This window comes from Cervus canadensis, chromosome 1, assembly GCF_019320065.1.
Source record: "Cervus canadensis isolate Bull #8, Minnesota chromosome 1, ASM1932006v1, whole genome shotgun sequence".
NCBI lineage: Eukaryota > Metazoa > Chordata > Mammalia > Artiodactyla > Cervidae > Cervus > Cervus canadensis.
This window is the reverse complement of record NC_057386.1, coordinates 28,536,949-28,556,442: the sequence shown is the minus strand read 5'-3', so window position 1 is coordinate 28,556,442 and position 19,494 is coordinate 28,536,949. Positions and strand designations below refer to the sequence as shown.

The 19,494-nt window shown below is 52.2% G+C and overlaps 1 protein-coding gene across 1 annotated transcript in view; it reads left to right on the top strand.

Moving 5' to 3' along the window:
* The first annotated feature begins 7,074 nt into the window (after positions 1-7,074).
* Positions 7,075-19,494, top strand: part of LOC122444909 (heparan sulfate glucosamine 3-O-sulfotransferase 3B1) — a 43,126-nt gene continuing 30,706 nt past the window's right edge. Inside the window, exon 1 of the mRNA XM_043473686.1 lies at positions 7,075-8,015. Coding sequence (XP_043329621.1) covers positions 7,468-8,015 — 548 coding nt within the window. The 5' untranslated portion in view covers positions 7,075-7,467. The remainder of the gene's footprint in view (positions 8,016-19,494) is intronic.

The following is a 19,494-nucleotide window of genomic DNA, read 5'->3' as shown; positions in this document are numbered from 1 at the left end:
CACAAAAGAGAACAAGAGGTAGTGTGCGTCTGCATTTATTAAAGGCAAGCTGGAGAAACTGGTGATGATATGCAAAAACAGGGTCACAAACGCCTGGCTCTGGGGACCCTTCCAGGCTAAACATGTCTCAGGATTTAGAAGGGATGGCAAGTTATATTTCAGCGGCTTTGGTCTGAGAAAAATCTGTGTGTGATACAGCAAGTCTGTGGCTGTTGGTCCACATGACACTATGTCCAGCGACTTCCTGCCACTTTAAGGGGAATCAGTGGGAAATATCTGGAAACATATACATACCTTTGGGAGATAAGTTATAGGAAGCACTAGTGCCCCCAGACACCACTGAGGATTCTCAGGGTTCCTCTTCAGCCAATAAGCAAGGAGAATCTGCTCAAAGGTTTTCAGGTGGCCACCCGCTACTTGAAAAGCTCTTTAAATTCCCTGAGCCGATGACTGTAGGGCATTTACACTCCTGGGTGTGCTGCTGCTGCTGCTGTCGATTCAGTCGTGTCCGACTCTGTGCGACCCCATAGACAGCAACCCACCAGGCTTCCCCGTCCCTGGGATTCTCCAGGCAAGAACACTGGAGTGGGTTGCCATTTCCTTCTCCAATGCATGAAAGTGAAAAGTGAAAGTGAAGTCGCTCAGTCGTGTCCGACTCTTCGCGACCCCATGGACTGCAGCCCACCAGGCTCCTCTGTCCATGGGATTTTCCAGGCGAGAGTACTGGAGTGGGGCGCCATTGCCTTCTCGGCTCCTGGGTGTGGTTTCTACCATTCTCTCCGTGTGCTCCTCTGCGTGCAGTGAGAAGCTGTGTCTCTGAAGGTGGGTTTCAGTACAGACCAGATGGGTATCTGAAAAAGGTCCCACTGTGATGGCTGAAAAATACAAGTAGGCCAGGATTTTAAGGGCATTGGTAAGGAATCTGGATTCATGTTCTATTTTTAAAATTAAATGCTGACATGATTGAAAATTCCCCATCTGTATTACATCAGATGCCCCCATCCGTTCTATAAGAGGGGCTTATAAACTATAAAAAGTTTATCCTATGAATGTGTAAAAATACCGCAAGGTGCACTAATTATTAAAGAAATGTAAATTAAAAAACACAGTGAGGTCTCACCCATTAGGATGGCTGCTATGAGAAAAAAATAAGATAACAATTGTTGGTGAGGGAGTGGAGAAAGTGAAACCTTTGTTTTCACGTTGGTGAAAGTGAAACATTCCTGCTCTGTTGGTAGGAATGTAAAACAGAGCAGATGCCGTGGAAAACAGTATGGCTGTTGCTCAAAAAGTGAAACAGAATTACCACAGGATCTAGCAATTCCACTCCTGGGTAGATATTCAGAATAACTGAAAGGAAGGTCTTGAAGAAATATGGCTATACTCTTGGTTATAGCAACATCATTCATAATAGCCAAAAGTGGAAGGACCTCCACTGTCCATTGATGGATAAATGGATAAACAAAGTGTGGCTTATACGATGGAATATTGTTCCATCCCTAAGTCATGTCTAACCGTTTGCAATCCCTTGGACTGCAGCATGCCAGGCTTCCTTTTCCTTCACTATATCCCGGAGATTGCTCAAATTCATGTCCATTGAGTCCATGATGCTATCCATGGTTTAAGGATGGAATATTATCCATTCTCAAAAAGGAAGGATATTCTGACCCATGGCACAGCAGAGAGAGGGAGGCTTGCTTGCTCGTGTGCTGGGTCATGTCCTTCTCTTTGCAACCCCATGGACCTACCAGGCTCCTTCTCTCCATGGGATTCTCCAGGCAAGAATATTGGAGTGGGGCTGCCATTTCCTCCTCTAGGGGATCTTCCTGACCCAGAGATCGAACCCATATCTCTAATGTCTCCTGCATTGGCAGGTGGGTTCTTTACCACTTGAGCCATTGGGGAAGAGCTAGACAGGGAGGGAAATACATCAGGTCTGGCTCCTGGACAAGCGTGCAGGTTGCCCTGGGACAAACACCTGGAGGAAGAGGAGGCGAGGCAGGCTTGGGCAGAGGGAGACTCCAGAGGCAACTCGAGCCCCACATCCTCTGCCCACCCAGCAGGAGGCTCTCAGAGATGCCTGGAGCTGGCTAGGATGACCAGGCCTTATCCTCCTGCGTGGTCATTGGATGTCCCCATCCCACCCCCCAATCCCCTGCCCCTGCCTGGGAAAGGGCATGACCTCCGGCCTCTGCAGGAACCCTCTGCAATCTGGAGGGACTGACAGCTGGAGGCTGTGTGCCACCAGCACACTAACAGCTGAGACAGCTCATCCTTCACTGACCGGGACTGGGTGGCCTGTCTGTGTCCACACAGGAGGGCTGATGATTCATGGGTGAGGAGATAGGAGGTGAGAAGGGCTGAGGTTCAGAGTAGGCCTGGGGCTCACTCTGTGTCAGGCTAGCTAGCCCACAGCTTCCTCCATTGTGACAAGAGGGAGGAAGGAGGGGTCGGGAGGAGTCAGGTGGGTGGTCGTCTGGTGGTGTAAAGGTGTGGACATCTATGTTCTCAAAGAGGTTTTGAGAAATGCCAGAGGGATCATAAGAAATGCTGTCTCAGGGGCTGAGGAAGTGGGCCTCCTGGGGACACTTAGGAGAGTCGCACCTTTACATGCCCATGGAAGTTTGTGGAGCAAAACTTAAAGCTGGACCCATCATCTCTAAGACGTGACCTCCTCCAGCTCGGGTCCGGAAGACTGAAGGCAGGACTGGCTTTGGAGGATTTCCATGGCCAGGAGACCTTGACGGAGAAAGAAGCGGCTGATGGCATCTGGAGCAGAGGCATGCAATGACAGCCAGTGGTACTGAGGCTCAGAAGGTGATTCATTCAAAGTCACACAGCTGGTAAGTGACTGGGAACCAGATTAGGCAAAGTAATGCAACCCTAGTGACAAACTTCCCTGGTGGCTCAGATGGAAAAGAATCTGCCTGCAGTGCAGGAGACCAGGGTTCGATTCCCGCGTGGGGAAGATCCCCTGGAGGAGGGCAGGGCAATCCACTCCAGTGTTTTTACCTGGAGAATGCCATGGGTAGAGGAGCCCAGTGGGCTACAGTCCATAGGGTCTCAAAGACTGAGCAACTAACACTAACAGTGACAAAGTCAGGGTCCTGGCAGGAAAGCTGTGGGACATCACCTGAGTAACACACAGGTTGTGTAACAGAAGGACCACTTACAAAGATGCTGGAGGGGAAGGAGAACCTGGGGAAGGCATGTATTTGGCGCTGGAAAGGGGAGGTGTCATCACCACCCTAGATCTGCAGAGGTGAGCAGGCAACCATTCCAGAACCTGGAAGCAAGGCAGTGTAGGAGGACACAGGGGCTGTGTCTTGCAAAAGAGGGAAGCTGCCAGCCTTTGATGACCTGGCCCAGAGGGAGCCTGTGGATAAGGGAAGCCTGAGGACAAGGGAAGCTGCAAACCCAGAGCACAGGGGCCACGGGGAGGGAGCTGGAATCAGCACAAGACCTTGACTCCTTGGGACATCAACTACCAGAGTTCTTTTCTGGTGTTTTTGGGCACCAGAGTTCTTTTATCCTTAGGACAGGAGAAGTCATCTCTCTTCTGTGATGTACCGAGGGTCCTCCTGGGACCTCAAACTGCCAGAGCCCCGGCGCCGGGGTGATGGATTCAACTGAGGTCACTAGACACACTGTCCCCCAGGTGCAGCTGGAGCGCAGCCTGGGAAGCCATTTCCACTTGGCCGTTTCCCTCCGGCCACTCTTTCAAGGGGTTTCTGATGGCCGGTCTGCTAGCCTGCCTCTAGCCCTTAGCTCTGATCGGCGCTTTCCGCGAGGACAGGGGGCTCCGAGGCGCGCCAAGGACAGCCCCCTGGGAGCTGGGGCGCCGAGACCCCCGCCCCCACCCCGCAGCTGTCGGAGCGCCCCCCTGCGGGCGGGCATCTGGGCGCAGCGGGGCATAGGGTGGAGGGAGCTTGCAGCTGCCAACTCCGGGGTCGTCTGGCTGGGGGGCAGGGAGGAGACACGGGTTCCGGTGACAGGAACCGGGCTCCGGGCCACCAGCTCAGGCAGTCCAGGAAGTGCGACCTTTGCGGCAAGCAGCTGGGGGCCGGCCGGGGAGCTGGAGGGAGGGCGGGATGAGCGGCAGGGGCCAGAGCCCAGAACCAGAGAACCTTCAGGCGGAAAAGACCACGGGGATCCTTTGGCGCAGGTCCCCTTCTTTACAGATGGGGGATTTTAGCGCCAGAGGGTGAGCCGACAGGGTAGTAGGCAGCAGGAGGTGAAGAGGGACAGGAGGTGGCCTCTGGGGCGGCCTGTGCGTTTCTAAGGGGAAGGGGCTGCCTGCCAAGTTAGACCGTCCGTGGTCCTGGGTGAGCACCCCATTAGGTAAGCGCAAAAAACCAACCCAGAGAAAACAGCCCTTCCACGTGTGCTGAAATCCCATTCGCTCCTCTCTGGGTTTCCCGGGGGTGGCAAAACTTAGGCATAAATGTATCCAAGGGCGGCCTTTCTCGCATCTGGGTGGTCGCGTGGCGTGGGGACCCAGGACTGCTGAGCACTGGTTAAGGGCAACAGCTCCAATTGGGTTCACGGTCGGGCGCGCCGACAGATCCCTGCAGGTTGACCTCGGGTTACGCATCAGCTGATTGGGACGAAGTGGGGAGATGGCTTTGACTGAGGCAGCCGCGCCCGGGGATTTCGGGGAGCTCTTTGGGGCTGACCAGCCGAGTGGGAAGAAGGGTCAAAGAGCAGGGTCGCGGGGCAGGGCTGCTCCGCCCGGCTGAACTGCCCGCCGGGCGCTGCTCAGGCCAGGATCACCGCGGACATCAGCTCAGCGCGCGGCCCTTCGCTCGGCGGTGGGGATCGAACGCGGTCGGCTGGCTTCGGCGGCGAGTTGGCCCGGGGTCGCTCGGCTCCGCGGCGCTCTCCTGACAATTTCCGATGCCCAAGTCTTTGCTTCTATCCCCTCTTTCCCTCCGCCCCCGGAAAAAAAAAATCCTAAATATATCCGGCGAACTTTTTTTTCTTCTTTTACACTGGACTTTCACACTGGTCCCTCGGGACAGGAACCATTTTTAATTCGAATTATCGATTTAGAAAACCAAAAACAAACTATAACATTCACACCCAACCACGCCCAAAGTTAGCCATGTGGTAGCTACAATTCGTGTGAACACGCACAAATCATAAACCACTATCACCCACCCCCAAATCCACAGACGTCCGCAAACTCAAAGCCGCCTAGAATATACAGTGACTTCATTTCCCGAAATAATATGAATTTGAGAAAATGCTTCGGAGACACTAAGATTTTCCCTCTCGCTTAAAAAAAGAAAAAGTTGGCCTAAGCTAATGCTCAGAAATACACTCTCATGTTTCAGAACTTTAAAATAAATTAGTAATAAATTAATGTAATTAAAAACTAAGGGGAGATAAGTCACTTCCGAAGGAGAGGGGAAAGGAGCGCTGGGAATAAAATTTCCCTGAGAATATAAAAGGGGGGAGGAATCTTCTTCCTAAATTACTTCCCCCGCAGCCACTCTATTAGAAAATGTCTTGGGCTCCAGAGTTACCAGGAGGTCGCCCGGGGCACAACTGGGCGTGGGGGCCGGGTGGGGGCCGCAGGGTCACCCGAACCCTACTGGGTCGCCGCTCCCGCTCTCCAGCAGACTTTCCAACTTCAGAAGCTCACGACCGAGAGGCGTCCTCGGTGTGTTCCCGGCGGAGGGGAACAGGACCCGCGGCGAGACTGCGGGACTCGGGGAACTTCCTCGGGAGGGGACAGCGCGGCAGGGGGACCGGGGCTCGGCGATTCCGCCGCCCGCCCGCGCGCACTGGGAAGGCAGCGGGGGCCGCGCTCAGCCTGGGGCCGCGTGGAGGTCGGGATCGGAAGGAAGGTTCTGTCCCGGAACCACGCGGGGCGAAGCGTGGGAGGCCCGCTGACCCCTCTGGGGCCGAGTCTTCTCATCCAGAACTTCCTGAGTGCCGCCGGCGTGAACCGAAGCTTCCAACCGGAACGCGGCGCATCAATGTAGCAGCGAGGCCGCCGCCAGGCCGGGACGGGTCACTCTACGGAGGAAACTCTTGGAAAAAGACTTGGAGCGGACTTTAAGTGCAACTCCGGGATCGATTTGCTCCGAGTTGACTTTTGGCATAGAAAAAACACCTAATACTTGGTGTAACAGGTCAGCAAATCAAACCGACTCTTGATGCAGGCAAATGTTGGCTTTGATATTTATTCATGGGAGGGGAAGAGAACGTTTTCCAACGTCCCCAACAACTCATATCCGCACAAAACTTTCACACTCATTTTTCGGCGCCGGGAAAAATTCCCACAGCCTTTAACTCCATGTTAATTTCTCCCGACCTTTCTCCAGCACTTGGGGAAGCGAGGGAAGAATTTTTCCTAAGGACAGTTCCTCAGGAACTATCTAACGATCCACCGATCGCGTTAACCTGCTGCCCGAGAGAGATCAACTCCCAGCAAAGAGTAAGAAGACTTAAAAAAAAAAAAAAAGTTCGACAGCGTTTTCCACTTAAACTTCCTAAACCATGCCAGTTCCGGAAGGGCCCCCCTCCGAGTCTCGGCGTGGGGTGGGCTGGCATCTCCCGCCAGACTCTCGCGCTTCCACCCCTTCCCTACTTCTAACGCGCGCACACACCACGATCCCGCCCGCGAACCATCTGCATGGAGACGCGTGTCCGCACACAGGGGCAAATGCAGCCGAGCCCGGCTCCTCGGGAGCAAGTGCGGAAGTGCGCGCGGGCGGCGGGGTGCAGGGATCGCAGGGTTGGTGCTTTCCCTGCGTGCGCGGTCTCTCCAGCATCCTTCCTCCCAGCTGCGCCTGTCACCAGCCCCTGGTTCCGCCCCTCCAGGCCTGCCCCTTGTCTCTCATCCAATAGAATCCCCCGATTGCTCTCCACCGCCCCCAAACCCTTTCCACACCCCCATGTTCCGGGAGCTGGTTGGCTGCCGAACCCTCAGCTAAGCGGCGGGATTTGCATGGCGCCTCGGGTTTCTGGTAGGTGGAGCGACCCATCACTCCCGGTGGCCGGGCCCGCCCACTCTGCCTCGGTCTCCGGCGCTCTTCCTGCGCAGTCCTCCTTCGCAGCCTCCGCGGGGGAAGCGCCGGGGCTGCGCTCAGAGCTCGGTTCACAGGACCGCGACGAGGCAGCCCCGGCGAGCGGCCGTGCGGCGCGCACAGTCCGGAGGGGTCGGGACGCCGGAGGGCGGAACTCTACCGGCCCCGAGCGCGGCGTCGCAGCCCCAGGCCGGCAGTTGCCACCACCCGACCTTCGTTCCAGTTGTGGCTCCTCCCGGCAACATGTCAAAAGCCGCTGGCCGTGCAGCTGCCGCCGCCACCTGGGGCAGAGCAACAGCGGCGACCGCGGGCGCGCGGGGCCAATAAGCCGAACCGCCCGGCGTCCAGGGAACTCTCGCCGCGCTCCCTGCTCCCGCGGGCCCTGCGCCTTGTGCTGAACCATGCCCCTCGCCGCGCGCGCGGGCAGCGCATGGGGCAGCGCCTGAGCGGCGGCCGGTCCTGCCTCGATGTCCCCGGCCGGCTCCTGCCGCAGCCGCCGCCGCCCCCGCCGCCGGTGAGGAGGAGGCTCGCGCTCCTGTTCGCCATGCTCTGCGTCTGGCTCTACTTGCTCGTCTACTCTTGCGCCGGCTCCTGCGCCGCCGCGCCCGGGCTGCTGCTGCTGGGCTCCGGGTCCCGCGCCGCCCACGCCCCGCCGGCCCCGGGTCCCGACGGGCCTCCCCAGAGGCTCCCGTTCCCGGCGGCGCCAGCCACCCAGTCGGCTGCGGGCAGAGAGATGGCCGAAGGCGCCGCGAGCCAGGAGGAGCAGAGCCCCGAGACGCCGGACTCCCCCAGCCCCATCTCTAGCTTCTTCAGCGGGTCCGGGAGTAAGCAGCTGCCGCAGGCCATCATCATCGGCGTGAAGAAGGGCGGCACGCGGGCGCTGCTGGAGTTCCTGCGCGTGCACCCCGACGTGCGCGCCGTGGGCGCAGAGCCCCACTTTTTCGACCGCAGCTACGACAAGGGCCTCGCCTGGTACCGGTGAGTGTCCCGGGAAGGGCCAGGGGCTCCAGCCGCGATCCTGACGGGGAGAGGACGCGGACGTGGCATGCACCAGGGAACTGACAGGGGTACAACTTCAGACCACCCGGGCTGGAAGGGGAGCCGAGCGACGACCGCGCGGTGCTGCCCCGGGCTCCGCTCTCGCCCCAGTCTGGAGACACTTCTCCAGAATATCTGGCGGCTCAGCGGCCCACAGTGCCCAGGGATTAATCCGGTGATCTTTCCTCAGGATGGAGGCCAGCCACTGGGAAGGTGCTCAGAAAAGCGCGCAACCCTCTAACCGTGGCCGCCTCCCAAACGAATCTCGTGTTTTATTTTTCCTCTCGGATCCGGGACGGTCTCCGCCCCAGACCAACTTCTAGAGCAGCTTCTGCTGTCCGGATGGGGATGGGGTGGGAGCGACGCCGTGCTGAGCAGGCCGCGGGGAGTCCGTTCACTTTCCTAAGGGGGTCAGACCGCTCGCGGCCCGGCAGCCTGGGCTGCGGAGGGCGAGCGGGCAGGCGCGCGGCGCGTGGAGCGGTGCTGGTCCCTGTCGGGCAAAGGCGCGCACTGCAGCCGACGGGAGGCGCGCAGCTTTGAAGGCTTCCCGGCGCCGGGGGCACGGCCCAATGGTTTTCCGCCTCCCCAGCCCGGGTGCTGAGAGACCCGGGGGAGGGACGCGTGTCTCCGCGGACCCTTGACGCGCCGGGGTGCAAAGAATATTCTGGGTGCATGGATTTGAGAAATGCGGGTTGCGTGGGCTCCCGTAAACTCGGTTCTCGGGTCGGGTTATGGGTGCGGTTCCAAAGGGACATTGTCCCCCACCCCCACCCCCCCTCCGGGAGTCATAATCACGACCTCTTACCAAGGTCTCCCGCAGTCTTTGGGGGTGAGCTGTTGGGTTGGTTGAGTTTCCGGTGAGGCTCGGGTGAGCAAGGGGTCCAGACTCCAGCCTCGGGAAGTCTCGTCGCCAACCAGATGTCCGGCCCTTCTCCCCGGTCACTGCCTCAGACCCCCACAAACATAACTCCCTTGACTCGCCGGCACCCCTCCAGGCCCAATCAGCCTGCAAGAGGCTGGAGATTTCGGAAGACAAAAGAGGAGAATCGAACCAAACCCCATCCCTGCCCCCATCCTCTCTTTGGGGACCGGGAGAGCTCGAAAGATAAAAGGGGGCTGGCCGAGCGGATTAAAACCGCTCTCTCCGCAGCCTCGCCCTCCCCCTCCCTTTTGTCCTAACATTTTTATTATTGTCAGGAGTTGCCCAAATCTCGAGGTTTAGCCAGCCGTGACCGTCACCCTTCCCACCGTCCCCAGGCCCTGGACACCGGTTGTTGCGAATGGTGGCTCTGGAGCCCGGCGCCTGGATGCTCGTCCCGACCCCGGCAGCTAGCAGGGGTCCTGGGCACCCTCACCTGCGCTCCGGGCGGCGCGCGGAGGAGCGACTGCGCCGGCGCGTGCGGGTGCCTGGCTGGCAGATGGGGGCCGCGCTAATTGCCGGCTATTGTCATCGACTGTATTGTTGTCATTATTCCAGCCCCACCGCGCCTCCTCCTGGGGGATAACGATTCCGGGAGCCCGGACTGGCAGGCTTGTTACTAGCGCCCTCCAGGTAGAACCCATCGGAGGCCGGAGGCAGTCTGGCGTTTTCGGAGATCAGACGCGCCGGGGAGGAACTGGCAGGAAAAGAATTGAATCCTTAATGTCGGGCGGTTCCAGCAGCACCTGGGCAGGCAGTGGAAATCCCCACAGGAAGACTCGCGCAGGCTCCTGGGCGGCCGCCCTCCACCTGCCACGTTCCTTTTGATTGACTCAAAATGCTGAATAAAGAACGAAGTCGCCCTGGAAAGGCTGGCCGCGCGCCTGCAGCCGCTCGTATCGTGGCCCCCGGGGCGGCTGGGCTTGGGGGGCGCGGGGGCTTCGCCGCGCCTCGGGGCGGGAGGGGGTAGAGGGGGCGGGCGGAAAGTGCCTTCTTCCCCCACAGTCACATCGCTACACTGATGGGCCGAACTGTCCGGCCCGGAGGCCCAGCGCTCGCGGCGATGACCCCGCGGAGCGCGGCGCGAGGAGCGAACTCTAAACGTCGCAGCTCACCCCTAAAGCTGGGTTCCGGGGCTGCCTCGATTCGCGCGGGGCGTGGCCACAGGGTTAGTGGATTAAGGAATCTTTTCAATGCCATCTGCTTACTTACAACTTTTTAAATTAACTTGGAATATTCTGAATGTCTGCGCAAATGTGTGAACTTAATTATTTTGAAGGCGGCCGTTTTAACTTGAAAAACCGACCACACCGGGAGAAGAAGCCTAACCCAGAAGGCTTTTCCTAAAATCGGTGTCCAGGGAGTAAGCCCCCCTTCTTGCCCTGCCTCTCGGAGTTCTGTCCGCGGGCCCCAGTCTGCTGCTCCCTAGAGGAGCTCTGCTCGGCTCTGTCTATGCCATCAGACACTGGATTGAAGAAGAGTATAAATAATAATTAGCCAGCGTTTCAGTTCAGAAACAAGTAGTTAAAACAAATCCTCAAAGCTGGAAAATAGGAAACAGGGGAGACATTCTGAAGGCAAGGATGGATGGTTGAATCCAAGGGTCAACATCCGTCATGGGTTGGAGAAGGAGATTCTGCCTGAGTCTGAGCTAGCGGTTAGTAAGTTTCAGGGATTGATAACAGCCCGGTGCAGGCCTAACCGGTGACCCAAGGCCTAGGCAGATTGGCTTGAAGGCTCCCAAGTTGACTGTAGTTCCTTTCACGTGGCAAAACGAGACAGCATCAGCCCCAACGGGCGGGATCGTGGTGGGATGGAGCCCACAGTGGTAGCGATGTGGAGCTGACCTGCCATCCGCCAGAGGTCGAGAAGTTTGCCACTTCGTTCGTGCAGTGCGAGCTCAGTCACCCGCTTTCTTCACTGCTGCCCTTCAACCTAAGAGTTTGTTTTAGTCGGGGATGCAGACTCTTCTGGGTTTACTTTTCCAGTTCATCACTCAGCTTACTCTTGAATCTGGCCTCCCAAATTTAGCAGGTACTTATGAGGATCCCAGGGGAGGGGCTTAGCAGGACTTCTGGTGAAACTGGCCCTTACCTTCTGTTGCAGGGGCTGATAGTGTTTGAAAAACAGAGACAGGTGGTTCAAGAGAACCTCATACTTGCCAAGATGGTACATTTAGGCTTTCAACATTGATTTAAACTGTGACCAGTCAGTCAGCCCTGTCTGGCTCTTTGCAACCCCATGGACTGTAACCCTCCAGGCTCCTCTGTCCATGGGATTTCCCAGGCAAGAATACTGGAGTCGGTAGCCATTTCCTTCTCCAGGGAATCTTCCTCATCCAGAGATGGAACCCAGGTCTCCTGTATTGCAGGCAGATTCTTTATCATCTGAGCCACCAGGGAAGCCCAAAATTAAGTATATACATTCTTTAATAAGTTTTTCTTTTTGATTTGGCTTAGGCTTCGTAGATTGTCACAAATTTGAATGACCTCAGTTTGGGATTTAAGTTAGCCAAATATGGTGTAACTATTTTTTTTTTTTAATATGTAGAAATATTCCTTAGACTTTCCACCTTGACTCTTCTATCCATGTTTGGCTATAAAAACTAAACTGACACTTTAATGCTGTGGCCACATTAAAACAAAAGTGCAGTGTGTGCGTGTGTGTGTGTGTGTGTAGTTTAGTAAGGTTGGCAGCTAACACTTACTGAATGTTTTCCCTATGTGCCAGGACCTGTTTCAGGTTCTACAGGATTAGCAAATTTAATCCTCATCATGATCCTGGGAAGTCTGTACTTCTGCAGATGAGGAAGCACGGGCACAGAGAGGCTAAGACACTGGCCCGAGATCTCACAGCTAGAAAGTGGCAAAGCTGATACACCAACCCAGGCAGTCCTGCTCCAGAGGTCACTCTGTGCCATTCTGCCTTGCTTAAGTGACAAAACGTGACATTGGTCATATATGATGAATTCATAACTGAGTTGCTGAGTTTTTTTTTTTTTTTTTAAGGGTTTTGAGTTTTCTGTTGTACCTCCAGTGACCTCAATGAGGGTTGCTCACTTTGTCATTCAGCGTAAAAGAAGACCAGCTCCAGAACAGGATAGTAATAGTAAGGACGTCCAAAGTTGGTTTATAACCAGAGTGAGGGTAATTACATTACCCGGGCAGTTTCCTTTCTCTGCCTGCACCAGATAGTGAGAATCAATGGAGAGTCATTAAAATGACAAAAATATCCCCAAGCATAAAGACTGAGAAAACATGGCAAGTGTCCCCACTGAGAGTAAATTTATTCTCCTCCATTTGTCCTCTTTTAAGGCTGGGAGACGTGGGAGAACACAGGGTTAAATGAGATGTTCCAGAAACTCCTGGAATGAATTTATTCATTTTAAAAAGTACAGTTTCAAATCAAGACTGAAAACATGGACTTCTTAACCAGAAGACCATTACAAAGCTTACATTTTGAGTAGAGTTCTTTAGTTCTAGAATCTAAAACCCAGTAACTTCAGAAATCTCTGTCTGGAAAGCTTATACCTGAAAATAGCAACTTTCCCTACATTTTAAATTTAACAAATGCTGAGAAAACTAATTTCTCCCCTCTTTATTTAGTCTGTTTTCAGAAACTTGGTGGCAAAGACTGTTTCTGTCTTCCCTAAGGGAACTTTAAGATAAGACCTGATTGGGGATAATCTTTTGTGAAGTAATTGCATTTTTTCATTCTATGAGTTTAAATCAAATATGCAGCTCACTTCAAGCTGCTGAGTGAAGATCAAAAATCTACATTTATATGCAACAATTTGAAATACAAACCATCTTGTTACAAAGCTGTCAAGATTTATTAGCAAGACAGTGTAGCATGTGTTGGACTCTGTTTTCAATTAGGCACCTAAATTAGACCATAAAATGGTTGATTAATCTTTTACAAGTTGAGGGGAAAATATAACATAAATTAACCTAATCATAAGTGTTTTCCCAGATGCTCTGGGTTAATAAAATAGTCAATATTAAATAGCAACCTATTTGTTTTAGGTAAATAAAATGCTGAAGTTCATGAATTAAATTACACTTATTATTTTCCAAATGATATGCTATTATTGAACTCGTCTCTAAAAATCAGGTTGCAACCCACATCATTAAAAATATGTATCAGAATACTGCAATTTGACTAAGCTACTAAACTAGATTTTGCTTTTTTAATGGAGCCAGATTATTGAAAATTTTCAACTTAATGTAGACTAATATTTATAAATATTTATCTTTTATAAATATAAATATCTTTTATATATAAAAGATATTTTTCCCAGCTAAAGTTATATTTATTGCTAGATATTTTTTAAAGTAACCCATCACAAGCTTCTGTTGTTTTTTTTTTCTGCTTTGCTCTTATTATTTTTGTCTGAAGGAAAACTTTTAGATAGTTTGAAAAATCAAACTATCAAACATTTGGAAAATCAATAAGCCACAAAAACCTCACTCCAGATATATATGCCGATGTACTGTTTTGTTGAAAATGTTGTAGGACATAAGGTTTTCTGATTATATGAGATGACTCTTTGAATCACCAAAATTATTTAGAATTAAAAGCACACCAAGAATTGAAAAAAAAAGGCATTTATGTAAAGCTTCAGGACTGAAATACATGACCAGGGCTGCCTGCCCATGGCTTTGGTTGTCAGAGTTTTTGAATACCCTATGCTCTCAATTCTGTGAACATGGAAATTAAGTTGATTGACAGAAACACAAAATGTCCAGTCTGGAGGCACAGCATAATGAGCACTTCTTTTGCTGTGAATAGACTTAGTTCCCAAATAGGGTGCTACTTCCCTCTTTTAACAGTCAGTGATTCCAGAGAGTAAGGGAAATTTCAGTGCTAAGCTGTTGGGATAGTCAGGCATCTCAGCAAAATGAATTCCCCAAGTATATGGCATATTTTCAAGGGTAATGAATACAATATGCTGCCTACCTCAAATGAAAACATTTACCATGACCAAAAAGAAATAAGATACTGATATCTTTGAAAACTCTTCGGGAATAGAACATAAAACTTTAAAATATATATATATATTTTTTTAAAAGATGACCTTGTTAGAACTCTCCTATTCTTCTCAAACTATACCAAAATAAAATTAACACCAAATAAAACTGATATTAGTGTATGTTGCTTTTTCTTTCAGATTTTAGATTTGGGGGAAAGTTTAGGATGTGAGGAGCAATTACCAGCTTACTGATATGTTAATGAATAATTTTTGTTCCAGTCAAAAGACTGTGAAAATAGGTCTAATGCTTATAAAATCCCCCATTAATTTTCTCCATATGGAGATGAGTGACATTGGTTTCCTTTATATCTGAAATTCTTCCCTTAAATACCAGCTTTGTGACTTGAAAAATATTAAAAGTAGCCTAAGTTTACTGGGGCATTAAAAAATTGTGCTTCACTGTGTCAAGTATGAAGCATTTTTAAATTGCAAAGCTGAAATGCAGTTTGTTGCATCCCAAAGAGAGCTGCTTTTAAAAATAATGAGTCCAGGTCTGGAGAGAAAGAGCTGGCATAAAGAGTACTGCCAGCAAGGCATTTATATTTTCTGTTGCATTTTAAAAGTGTGTGTGTGTGTGTGTGTGTGTGTGTGTAGACAAGAATTTGCTGTGACTTTAAGTTGATACATTTGTTACAGAACAGATGAATTCTTGGCACAAAATATTTTTGTCCTAACTATAGCAAATGTGTTAAGACTAATTTTTGTACACTGCATTTCAGTCCAAACTAGACTATTGCCAAGGGGTCACTTCTTTTAAACTACACTTTGAGTAGATGTGAATGATGCCATACGCGTTCATCAGGCAACTTGGAGGCACATGATCCAGAATTCCTGTTGTTTTTTTTCCCCCAGATCTTTGCCCCACAATACTTAACAGGATTACACTTGCTTAGAAACTCACAAAATGTGGAGAGATAGTTATGGGCAACATGAAGCTTGGGGCTACAAATGGAGAGTGGGAGAAAAAAAGGTACATATACATTGGGAAGAGAAGATTTTTCAGACACACTCGACATAATGAATGGGGGCGGGAGGGAAGGTCTGGTGACAGAAATGGCCAACAAGTCCCAGCAGGCCCGACAGGCCACGTGTCTACTCTCTGGCAGCCATAGGGGCGTTTGCGCGGAGACCCCAGATCTAGAGGGGGTGGGCGATGCGCAGTCAAGGGCGCGAGACGCGGCTCCTCCGCCCGCTGGCCTCGGGGACTAGAGCGCACGGCCCCTGGGTCGCGTGGGACCCCCGCATCTGGTCGGAGGAAGCAGATGGCGGCGCCGCCTCGTGTCGGGGGCGGGGCCCGCGGCCCGGCTGCCCCTCGGCCCCGCGGGTCGCCGGCCGCGGCCACGTGACCAGCCGAGACGCCGCGCTCGGGCCTCACCTGTTGGGCGCAGCTGGGTCAAGCATCCCGCGCTCGCAGGGGGTGGTGCCGGCAGGCCTGGCCCCACGCTGATTGGCCCGAGCGGAAGCCGGGAGGCCAATGGTAGCCCGTCTTAGGGATGGCCCCGCCCAGAGTGGGGCGGGCGGGGGCGCGGCCGGGCCGGGCTTCCTCGCTGCCGCGCATCCTTCCTGCGAGCTTCGCGGATGCTGTGAGCCGCTTTACAAACTGGGCTTTTCTGCTGATCTGTGTCTCTTTGAACGTTTGCCTCTGTTGGGTGGAGCAGTTAGGACGCCGGAGTCTGAGTCTGCCTTTCCTGCGTCCTCGATGTCCGACGTGCGTCTGAATGAACGAATTCTGTAGATCTGGGTGTGGAGGAAGCTTTGTCTTTTTAGGGCCTTATTGTGGGTGGAGAAGAGAGTGGGACCGTTTTCAACCTTCATGGTTCTTTGCTTTCTCCTCCTCACTACCACTCCTCACCTTTCTCTTTTGGGGGTGGGATGGGCTAGGGTGGGGAAGAAATATGTAATCCTCAGTTCACTGACTTCTATAAGGGATTCTTAAAATGCAATTCAGCACGTAGAAAGCCAAAAATAGGTTCATTTCTATAATGTGACCCTTCAAGTGACAGAATGAAGAGGAAAGGTGGAGAAGACTCCAACGGACAGGAGAGGAGGGCAAGGAAAAGCCAGTAATTCTCAGCCCCCCTTGCGAATCCTGAGTCTCTGCTGCACTGAGGTCAGGGCCCGTCCTCCCCAACCCATCCCCGCGGCGCCCTTGGGGTCCCCGGAGACACGCTGTCCCGGGCGCCCTCCGTCTTTCTGACACGTGCCCGCAGCCTGCAGCTGCCTCTGCCTCTAAGGGGAAGGAATGTCTTCACCGACAGTCTGAAAGCTGCCTTTTTGCTCCTCCAGCCACACCGGCGGGCATCGGGGGAGGTGGGGTGGCACTAATAAGCTGACCTTCCCTTGTTCAGGCAGAATCTGAGCTCCTCTCGGGATGAACTTTACACAGTGGCACTGAGAATTCTGCTGTGGGTTTGGATGAGGGCGGCCTTGGCTTTCCCAGGTGGCACGCGGTTGGTAAAGAATCTGCCTGCCAATGCAGGAGATGTAAGAGATATGGGTCAGGAAGGTCCCTTGGAAAAGGAAATGGCAGCCCACTCCAGTGTTCTTGCCTGGAAGATTCTATGGACAGAGGAGCTAGTGGGCTACACCCCATGAGGTAGCAAAGAGTCAGACAGGACTGAGCACACACAGCTTTGTCCTGAAAGTTTTTTCCAAGGTGCAGGAGATGACCTGTCCTAAAAGGGCAGGAACTCATTTAGGACATTGCTTACTGCCACAGGAGATGCTGAAAGAACATAGGACTTGGCCCACGTGTCCATTAAAGTAATCTTCCGGAGGGAGACCACACACCCAGCTGACAGAGAAAGGTAACCTACAGATCACTCCTGGTGCCTCTCCCTCATCCCCAGCTAAAAGGTCTCTTCCTACTAGTCCTCCTTCTGGCTGGAAACCCTGCCCCCTGACTGGAAAGGCACCCTGGCTCAGCATGCCCAGCCATTCTACTCGTATGCTGGTCCTTGCTCTGACTGTTTCATTCTCCAGGCACTTAGCATGTGCTGGTTCTGTAGTTAACACAGATCCACGAAGAAACAGACATCCTTTCCTAGCAAAGAGTGTTTATAGATGCCCAAGTATGTGTGTGTGATCCGGGGTAGGAGAGCAAGGTAAGGAGCTCTCCTCACATTGTCATGGACTTGAAATGCTTATTGGAAGAAGGGAAAGGTGACCATTTTAAGTCTTTTTCTGTCGTCAGTGAGGGCTTCCCAGGTGGCACTTGTGGTAAAGATTTTGCCTGCCAATTCAGGAGACACAAGAGATGCGGGTTCAATCCCTGGGTTGGGAAAATCCCCTGGAAAAGGAAATGGCAATCCACTCCAGTATTCTTGCCTAAATAATTACATGGAGAGAGGAGCCAGGTGGGCTTACAGTCTACAGGGTCGAAAAGAGTCAGACACGACTGAGCATGCACTTCTATTACATGCACACTACTACATAGTCAATGAATAATACATTCTTATAAATCATGTGTACCTTTTTAAAAAACTTACCCAGCAAACACTTCGTTGTTGTTTAGTTGCTAAGTTGTGTCTGACTCTTTTTGACCCCATGGACTGTGGCCAACTAGGCTCCACTGCCCAAGGCTTTTCTTAGGCAAGAATCCTGGAGTGGGTTGCTATTTCCTATTCCAGATGATATTCCAGATCAAACCTTTGGCTCCAGCCTCATTTCCTTCATTGGCAGGCTGATTCTTTACCACTGAGCCACGGCACTTACTTTATATATATAGAGAGAGAGCTTGCATTTATTTATTTGTTTATTTGCCACACCGTGCGGCATGTGAGATCTTAGTTCCCTGACTAGGGATTGAACCCGTGCCCCTGCTGTGCAAGTGTAGACTTAACTGCTGGACCACCAGGGAAGTCCTGGTTGAGTACTTCCTTTTAAAAATATATACATAGTCTTTATTTCTTGGAGCAGTTTTAGATTCACAGCGAAATTGAGTGAAAACACTGTATATGCCCTGCCTTTCACAAGCACCACACACTCCACCCACCATCAACCTGCAGCCCCAGAGCTGCACTTTTGTTCCCACTGATGAACCATCATTGTCCAAAATCCTTAGTTTGCATCAGGATTCACTTCTGATGTTACACATTTTATGGTTTTTGACAACTATATAATGACACATTTCCATCTTACACAGCAGCATCAATGGACATGAGTTTGAGCAAACTCTGGGAGATAGTGAAGGACAGGGAAGCCTGGTGTGGTGCAATCTATGGGGTTGCAAAGAGTCGGACATGACTTAGTGACTCAACAACAGCAGAACCATATCAGTGCCCTTAAAATGCCCTGTTTGAGCACTTTTATCAAGGGCTTTCCCAGGCAGCATTTGAGGCCCCAGGGAAGATCAAGAGACATGAGCTTGTCCTTGAGGGGCCCATGTTCGTCGGTGAAGTAAAATCTACAGGTTCAAAGAGGTTTCAGAGCAAGTTCAGGGCAAAAACCATTAGTCCTGTTGAACCACTAATACATCTAAAAACTATTGGAAGGAGACAGAGGAGTGTGTAATAAAATAGTGAAAATTAAGAAATGTGATTTTATATTTCACTTTTCTGGGATGTCCCAGAGAAAGCTGAGAAGAAGGAAGGAGAGTGGATGTCTGTTACGAGGTGATGCAGTAGGGGGGAAACAGCCCCTCCTTAGCGAGCAAGGTGTGCTGCATGCGGGCCAGTGGTTGGAGCCGGTTTCATCTTAGCAGCTTGTTTCCAGTCTGCAGAGGAGGAAAGGAGCACTCACAGAGATGGCCATGTCATCCACCTCTGTCTGTAGGTGGCTCAGCCCCTTGAACCCAAGGCCTCCCTGAGGGCCCTGCAAACTCCACAACTCGGAGCTTCTCTCCCAGGCTGAAATGCAACAGGACATTCCTTCTGGAGCAGATTAAGCCCTGTCCTTTGTTGTTTCTTTCTACCCACCCCACCCCAAACACAGGTTTTCTATATTAAAGTGTCCCCAAGATTATATTTTTTTCCTCTTTTTCTGCCCCAATTTATGCTCAGTCTCAGCCTTGTCTCTGTTGCAAAGACATTTGCATGGGTGCTGGTGGATTTCATGCATGTCACCGCTGCACTGACCCCAGCCTCTGGCGTCATCGCCCGTGCCCTTCCTTCCGAGATAAGATCTGTATCTCTGTGATGCCCCTTTTCTGACCGCAGCCCCCCTCCACGTCTTCATTCACCAGCCCATCTCTTTCTCTCACCTGTTCCTGGAAGCTGCCCACCATGAGCAGGACACTCAGGTTCTTAGTTCTCAAGATGACACTGAAACCCTCTGCGATCTCCTGCTACCGCATCATCTGACACCTAACCACCCTTGCCCCCACTCTGCACACTCCCTGTTGCGTATCATCCCCAGAAGCTGGCAGGAGAAGGTCCTCCCCCAGAGTGGCCCTGGCCCATGGAGTTCCTAACCTCCACAAAGAACTCAGACCATTAGCCCTGCTGTCACCACCCCTGACCCATGCCAGG